Source organism: Poromitra crassiceps, assembly GCF_964638095.1.
Source record: "Poromitra crassiceps genome assembly, chromosome: 1".
In the NCBI taxonomy this organism is placed as follows: Eukaryota; Metazoa; Chordata; class Actinopteri; order Beryciformes; family Melamphaidae; genus Poromitra; species Poromitra crassiceps.
This window is the reverse complement of record NC_139623.1, coordinates 74892116-74900764: the sequence shown is the minus strand read 5'-3', so window position 1 is coordinate 74900764 and position 8649 is coordinate 74892116. Positions and strand designations below refer to the sequence as shown.

Genomic DNA, 8649 nt, shown 5'->3' with positions numbered 1-8649 from the left:
CACTTCATCTTTATTTCATAATACTAATTCAATGGACTTGTTAACGTGTAATTTTGAAGGCCCTGTATATTGTATATTGATTGCATATCCTTGTTATTAGTACATATATATGATTACTGTTTGTCATGTTTGATGCTGACGTGTGAATGTATAGAGACAGTCGGCATGTCTGGGAACGCCCATACAGGCTCTAGGAATGCCCACAATAGACGCTGGGTTAGCTGGCTCAGCCTGGCTGGGGGCGTGGTCAGGGTGGGGTAAAAAACCCCGTTCTATCCATTCAGCAAAGTTAGAATTTAGCTGATAGCCCAGCCCAGGCAGACACGATCGGGGATTTAACCACTGCAGTAAACGCACATCTGAGGAGACGTCTTGTGTTCTGCTCTAGAACCCCCAAACCTGTAGTTTAGAGCCGCAGCACCGTCTTTTGGTGAGTCAGCCCATGAGATATATCGCGGTTTTACCCCACTCGCACGCCAGCCGTTTAACATTTTGTGGGCGTTCCCATACATGCCGACTGTCTCTATAGTTGCGCAGTGTATAAAGGTATATAAGTATGTGTTTATGTACATATGGATTGTGTGTATGGATATATATGTGTGTGTGTGTGTGTGTGTGTGTGTGTGTGTGTGGTTGTGTGTATGTATATACTGTATAATATATATATCTGCTACTGTACAGTATATGTTCTATACAGTTCACTGCAAATAAGATACTGGTGTTATGAATTATTATTTTTGCTATATTATCTGATATCTGGGTGTTAACTGCTGTAGTTGTAGTGCACTTGTCCCGTTGTTGATTGTTTTGTCTGTCTTGTCTCTTCTAATTTAAATGGTAAGTTCCTTGAATCTTGTTTTTGCATGTTAGGACCCCCTCGAAAAACGAGATGATTCATCTCAAGGGGTTTTTCCTAAATGAATCAATTTGAATATATATCCTCCATTTAGTCCTTTTTAAACGAACCAAATTCAGTCCTAAAGTGAATTTGTGAGACGCAGACCTTTACCGCTTTGGATTGAGTAGTTCTCACTTGGAACAAGATGGCTGATCTTATACTTGTCTTGTACCATATTGTATGCAGTGGAAAAAGAAACACACATCTTTAAAAACCTTGTAATATACTTTCTGCTAGCCTACATTAAACCAAAATAGGTAGGCCTATGTTAAGTTCTGTTACCAACAAAGAAACCGCAAATGGTGCACATAGGAATAAGAAGTGGAACTCTAGGCGATACACTGAAGTTGTACGAGCAAAGAGCCAAAAATGAAAGAGGTGAACCTGGGGGTGCTTTGTTGTTCACACTGCACAGGTGAAGCAAACCACAATGGGGAAGTGAACCAAACTCAGACCACCTCCCGAGGAGGTCTGAGTTCGGTTCACTTTAGACGGGTCTTTTGGAGTGTTCACATTATGTGCAAAAAATGCTGACATTGAGGTCAGTAAATGCTGACATTGTGCATTCAGAAAGGCGACCTGATGCTTTGTCAGTGAAGTGCGTGACTCTCTCCCTCTGTCTTTCTACCCAGGTGCATCATGGGCTGTGTGGACCTGGTAGAGCCTGTGGTTGGAATATATGCTTTCTGCATGTTTATGACCTTCCCTCTGCTGCAGCAGTATGTGTACAGGAGGTTGTGGTTGCAGCTCAGCGGTGAGCCTTACTCCTTTGAGAGGAACAACATCCACTGTGCAGACAACTCAACCAACCTGACCTCCACACATATGGTAAGGAAACAGAGAAGGGTGAAAGACCAGGGGGCGTCATGGAAGCCAAAATTCTGAGGGGGGCCACATTCAGTGGCTAAACATTTTTCCGCGGCGACCTAAGGTCTGAATAGATCTGCAATGATTCAATTAAATCTGCCCAGATAAAATGTGCTGAATTACTCAGTCTGGTCTATTCTTATCCAAAGTCTGACTGATCAGCACTTGTGGAACAATCTGCGCTGATTAACAAACTGTTTATTCGTGGGGGTGGGACTATGACGAGATCAATTCCGATCAATTGAGATGCCTCGTAGCAGTCTTTCAGAAAGACTATTTATGGTACTAGTACAGTCTTTCAGAAAGACTATTTATGGTACTAGTACAGTCTTTCAGAAAGACTATTTATGGTACTAGGCATCTTGCACGCTGCGCACGCTCGATTCCTAGGCTCGCCCGGTGCGCGCTCGCCCGCCCTGCAGCTCGCATACACAGCTTGGCCGCTGCGTGGCCTCGCCCACAGCTCAGCTGCTGCGTGGCCTCGCCTGCCCTATTGTCGCGTGCGCAATGTCTCCCTGTCTCTCTACCTCAGTCTTTCTCCCCCTCAGTCTCTCCCCCCACTCTCCCTCTCCCTCAGACTCTCTCCCTCTTGTGTGTGTGTGTGTGTGTGTGTGTGTGTCACCGATGAAATCATCAGTCAATGATGTCACAATGCCTATGTATGACATCACTGATGACACCATCAGTGATATTATGACATAATTGATGACATCAGTGATGACATAGGTAATTAGGGCAATCACCTAATAAAAGAATCCGGCTCCGCATGCACGGGTGCTGTTTACACCTCCTGAAAGTTTCAGCCCGATCACATGTAAAACGGCATAGCTGTGGCATAGCTGCATAGCTGCATAGCTGTGACAAAAATTCTTGAAACAGACAAAAAAACCAGACAGACACAGTCCACATTGCCAAATAATATATATAGATAGATAGATTCGGATGATAGCATAAATAGGCCAACACTGATATTTAATGAGTTATTGTAACATCAATCGCTTAATGCTTTGTTGCGCTTTTTTCTGTTTTGATTGATTGATTGATATCTTTATTGATTCAATAAAAGTAGAATTGTGCAAGACAATACAACAAAACAATATTGATCAAAAGGAATGAAACACAATAAAGCCTGAGGGCTTGTTAACCACAAATCTTTTTCTTTCAATTCTAAGCTCTTGTTTTCCTGATTTTCTCACTTCCATCACCCTCACATTCCCTTGCAGGAGGTCCAGAAGGAGGCATCTCTCTTCGCTCTGAAAATTGAGCTGTGTTTGCTCCTCCCCAGCCTGCTCTCCTCCCCTCTCCTGGTCTCCTACAGTGACATCCGGGGCAGAAAGGCCGCCATAGTGCCCTCTCTGCTGGGAAGCTTGCTGTTCACCTCGTGCTACTCTGTCGTCAGCGGCCTGAACCTCAACCTGAGCTACCTGTTCGGAGCTGCTCTCATCAGCGGGGCCCTGGGCGGCCCTGAGGCACTGATCGGGGGTTGCTTTGCTTATGTTGCTGACCGGTGTGAACAAGGGATTTCACAGCGTAGAGATAATAAGCATGAGGAGGAGAGTGACAGTGGATATGAGGAGAGGAGAGCGACAAGCAGCAAAGATAACGGGACAGACCTTACTAGGAGAGATAGGAATGGCAGGGCTCGCACCGTGCACATGGCGGGTCTGAACATGATCTTGGGGCTCCTGGCTGGCGTGGCGGCTCTTTCGACTGGTTTCTTCATCCACGCCGCAGGGTTCACCTGGCCAGGCCTGACCGCCGCCCTGCTCCACCTCCTCAACTTGGCCTACGTCCTCTGTGTCCTGCGAGAGTCCCTGAAGCCTCCCTTATCCTCCTGTCTTCCCAAAAGAGGACCGCTGATGGGTCAGCTGCAGGGAGTTTATCTGATGTTTGCATCTGGAAGTCGAAGAAGAAATTCTGTTCTGGGGCTGATGCTGGCAGCCTTTGCTCTGTATAAGGTGAGTGAAAGATACATTGAGTCCCATATTCATGTATCCATTCAATAGTGCTGCTATTTCATAACCCATAAAAGATGGATTTGAATGAATGATCTCTCTTTGTGTCTCTCTCAGGTGTCCATGATGGGTGGTCTGTCCATCTTCCTCCTGTATCAGCTGAGAAAACCTCTGTGTTGGAGTGAGGTGTTGATTGGCTATGGTTCAGCATTGACAGACACAGTCATCTATGTGGGCAGCTTTGTAGGCGTCTGGATCCTCTCCCGCTGTCTCAGAGACACACACATGGTGCTGCTGGGCATGCTGTCTGTCAGCACCGGCCTGCTGATGGCTGCATTCGCAAAGAGCACACTCTACATGTTCCTGGGTGAGTGTGTATGTCAGTGGTTCCCAAACTTAGGGTCGCGACCCTAAGTGGGGTCACCTGGAATTCAAATAGGGTCGCCTGAGATGTCTTAAAAAAAATATTAAAAAAAATACACCACACTCAATTTAACATTACCGAAGATGATTAGGGTCACTTTTTTGTTTTTTTTGTTTTTGTTTTTTTTGTTTAAAGTGATCATCTCTAAGATTTGAGTTGGCGGTGCGTGGTAATTGCAGGTGAGATCCAAACAGTATAATGTCACTAAATACTGCAAAGACTTAATCCAAATGGACATAGCCTCAATCAACATTGTGAGTGACTCTTTAAAATCTTTTAGATTATAACTTTAAATCAGGATTCTGAGAATAAAGACAGAATTCGAAGTTACTGTCAGAATTTTGAGAAAAAAGTCAGAATTCTCAGATTAAAGTCAGAATTCTGCGGGGGAAAAGAAGCATATAACATCACTGATGTTATATGCTTGATTATGATTATACTGATGCTTGATGCTTGATTATGATTACACTGATTATATTATCGATGGTCTACCGGAATTTGAAATGTCTCCGGTCCCTAGATTTTTGTGACATCAAAATGGGGTCACAAGCCAAAAAGGTTTGGGAACCCCTGGTGTATGTGCTGGCTTATGTATGCATGGAACAGGATATATACGTTAGCACCATCCACTGAAGCTAATAATGCAGTCATCTAGCTTATTAAGGCATTCTGTTCCCTCTCTGGTGTGCTGGACAGTGAGGCTGCCTTTGGTCCTGTCTGGCATGCCGCCTGCTGTTCTCAGGTCCATGATGTCAAGGGCAGTACTGAGCTCCGAACAGGGTAAGGTTTCACCCCATATGTCATAGCCATTAACATGTCATTGAATAAGCAGTAATGGGAAGAAAGTAAATATTTATTTACATAAAGCACCCCTCAGAACCGAAAGTGCGTCACAGGAAAAAGTAAAACAATAATACAAAAATAACTATTTATTGCTTATTTTTGCATAATTGCATCTCACTCAGCTTTCTTTCCTTTTTCTCGTCTGTTATTGTGAAAATTAAATTAGAGGTAGAGCTGTGACATAAGGATTTGAATAATAATCCATTGAATGCAATACATATTGAATAATAATGCATTGAATAATGCATTGAATGATAATACATTTGGAATAACACATAACAAGTGCATAATTATCAGGGTGCCTTGTTGAATTGGTGCTGACTCTTTTTCATCTACTTGTTGATTTTGTATCCATTTTGATTACTTAAAGTGTAACTAACCCCCAAAACACTTTTTTTCAGCTTTTAACCAATATATATGACTTTGGGGGTGATGTGTGAAGAATTCTGGTCAGAATTTCCACATTTGACACCAAACTGTTGCCATTTTACCATTTGTATCATTTTTCAGCAGCATACCTGGCATAAGCGCCCTCTAAAGGTGGAACACTGCTTTTTTTTGTGCCCTCAAATGAATGGGATATTTGGTACATCCTGATGTCACGGTGGGTTTAGCGCGTGCATCTGGTGCATCTCCAAAGCCTATACAACTAGGCAAGATGGAAAAACCTCACTTAGTATCAGGCTCCAGAGGGCTTTAACTGAAGTAAAAAAAAATCTGTTTGCTCTTAAAATACTGAACCAAACGTTGTCAAAGTTGGCACATGTCTTAATTATAGTTAGTTTCCCGCTGAATGTGTCATTACTTTATTAATATCTTACCTGGATAAGCTCGAATGATGATGTTTATATTATCAGTCCGAGTTGGAAGCACTCTCTCGCGGCCAGTCAGGCGGGAGAGAGTCTGCTCTCATGCACATGCACGAGCCCCAAGCGGGGGCGCGCGCAGCAGCAGCAGTGCTCTGCCTCAAGCGGGGGCTTTTGCATGGGATGAGAAGTTCAGTCTGACATTTCCGCAAACAAATCTCATCGCAGTTTAGCGCACATGTAAAATATAGCGCTTTACTACGACGTGACAACGTCGGCGGCTTTAGCTCAGGAGGTAGAGCGGGTCGGCCAATGACGCAAGGGTTGGCGGTTCGATCCCCGCTCCCTCCCAGCTGCTGTCATTGTGTCCTTGGGCAAGACACTTAACCCTCCTTGCCTCGTATGATTGGTATGAATGTAGACATGAATGATGGTGGTCAGAGGGGCCGTTGAGCGCCGAACCACCAGTACAAATGGTGTGAACGAATAATGATTCTGTGAAGCGCTTTGAGCACTTGGAAAGGCGCTATATAAATCCAATCATTATTATTATTTATTATTATTATAACGTGACAAAGCTGCTTTAAACACATGGGCTACTAAAATATATTTCCCTGCATCTCATACTGAGAGATTAGATCGGTATTGAGTTTGGACAGACTGAATCCTCCTGGTCCCATGCAGGAGCCTGTTTCGCCAGCCAGGGTCTGGGAGGAGGGAGGAGGCGCAGCCTGCAACTGCGCTGAGAGGAAAACTTTTGCACAACTTTTAACAAGAATCACGAAAAGCCCCCAAACTAAAATTAAAAAGGGACTTCATGGCAAGTTGGACGAGGGAATGACGTGGAGAAATCTTGCATTGTGTTACCCCAGAGCGGGAGGTTTGTCCTATTGTGCGGTGTGCTGCAGTAACGAGCCTCGCCTCACTTTGCTCTTAGCGATAGATACAGACGCCACATACATACACATGGAGAAAAATAATTAAATTTCTAGTTCGCCACTGAATTACCAAATTGATATAACTTTCAACCATTTTAAGCAACGCTGTTTCCATACAGGCCACCAGCGTTGGCTAGTTGTTGATATTTATAAAGATATTGCAGCTCTCAAATAAATTATTTTCGAGGCGGTGGGCAAACTATAATGGTGTCGATTTCCGAAAAAAAATCCTCAGCTGAGGACAGCCAAAGAGTATAGTATAGACAAGAGTATATGTCATTTCTTGGTTTTTTCTATAGGTATTTTCAAATCACTGTTCTGATACATATCTAGGTAAGTCCTCCTTTAACAAATATTTTGTCCATTTCCTTTTGTAAAGAGAGACAACTTCATAAAAACGTGTATTTCTTTTCAGTAGAAAACACACAAACTGCTGTGGAAGTACTCATTGCAGTTTTAAAATTTTAAATCAACCGTTCCTCCCCCATCCTTTTTAGGTGCAATGTTTGCATGTATTTCATTTGTGGAGATGTTGAGTACGCTTCTGGCGCTGATGGTGTTCAACAGCATATACCGTGCCTCCGTTTCCTGGTTCTCTGGGCTCAGCTTCCTGCTAGCCTCATGCCTCGTCATCATTCCTGCTCTTCTCACTGGGTGAGTCTGGTCACTCCCATTCTCACTGGATAAGGATGAATACACACTATTGAATTGTGATCAGATGCTCAAAGGCAGTCCATACTCATATCAATAATCATATCAATCAATAGATTTTCACTTGAATTTAGTCTGCAATTTTCTTTCTACTGTTGAACTCTTATTCTACCAAGGGAGATAGGCAGATCTATTCATGTTTATGAAATTTTAGTTCATAACAGTATATTGATTCTTTTTAAAGAGATGTATTTGAAATGCTAGTTCAACTAGTAGAAAATCCCCCTGTGTATGATGTTTTCTCCAGAGTTCTAATGTACTTGGATCCGGAGGAGAAGGAGCCTGAGGAGATGATCAGGCTTACAGCTGAGGAGGATAATCTAGACACATAGGCTACTGCAGCTGAGGGACACTAAACCAGATCCAATGGGAATCTACCTCATCTTGCCTTGTTGCTTCATGTATACCTTCTCAATTGGACTTCATATTACTTTAGTCCTGTTGGTACTGGACTACTCTACTGCTAGTCTCGCAGGCCAGCCTCCCCTCCCTTCCGTGAGAGTCGTCTCGGAAACAGACAACTGGGATAAGCCCTCCCCTGCTCTACAGCTGCTCCCCATTGGAGCGACTGTTTCAGTCGCTGCCGGTCGTGCCGTATGTCCGCTCCCGGCTTATTACAAGCTCTGTCATTGGCTCCTCCCTGTGTCGCTCTAAATAGTGCCCTGCCGACTCAGTGAAAACAACAACGCTAACTAGCTAGCAAGCTAACGGCAGAAACCTACACGCTAGCTCGTTGCTACATGCTGAAAATGGCAAGTTGGATTGTTAGAAACTATTTTCCAAGGGCACCGCCGCTAAGCGCCGCCCATCGCAATCCCACTATGGAGACCTGCGCCACCAGACTCATCTCACGGTAGGGAGGGGAGGCTGGCCAGCGAGACTACTCTACTGCTATTGTAATGTCCTTCTAGAGGGTATGCACGGACGTCACTTTCCCACCCATCGGAACACGCCCCCTCATTCAGGACTGAGTGGCAAAACATTCAGCAGGTTCCTCTCTGTTGTTTGGAGCAGCAGGTGTCATTTAGGCTGATTACTGCATTCAAAATCAGTCTTGCTGCCACTCAGTGGGCGTGACCACGCAGTGACTTCTGCCTCTGTGACGTCATGTGCATACCCTCTATTCCAGAGGTTCTCAAATGTTTTTCAGCCAAGGACACCTTACAAGATAGAAAATATACCCGGGGACCCTCTCATTCTGATTTGT

The 8649-nt window shown here is 44.1% G+C and overlaps 1 protein-coding gene across 1 annotated transcript; it reads left to right on the top strand.

Moving 5' to 3' along the window:
* Positions 1 to 1537: 1537 nt before the first annotated feature.
* On the top strand, positions 1538 to 7774 carry LOC310794889 (lysosomal proton-coupled steroid conjugate and bile acid symporter SLC46A3-like; the record flags this gene model as incomplete). The annotated part of the gene is made up of 6 exons (XM_083656929.1): positions 1538 to 1726; positions 2989 to 3723; positions 3838 to 4087; positions 4841 to 4924; positions 7229 to 7385; positions 7690 to 7774. 6 exons carry the CDS (start codon positions 1538 to 1540, stop codon positions 7772 to 7774), a joined length of 1500 nt encoding a protein of 499 aa, XP_083513055.1.
* Between the last annotated feature and the right edge of the window lie 875 nt (positions 7775 to 8649).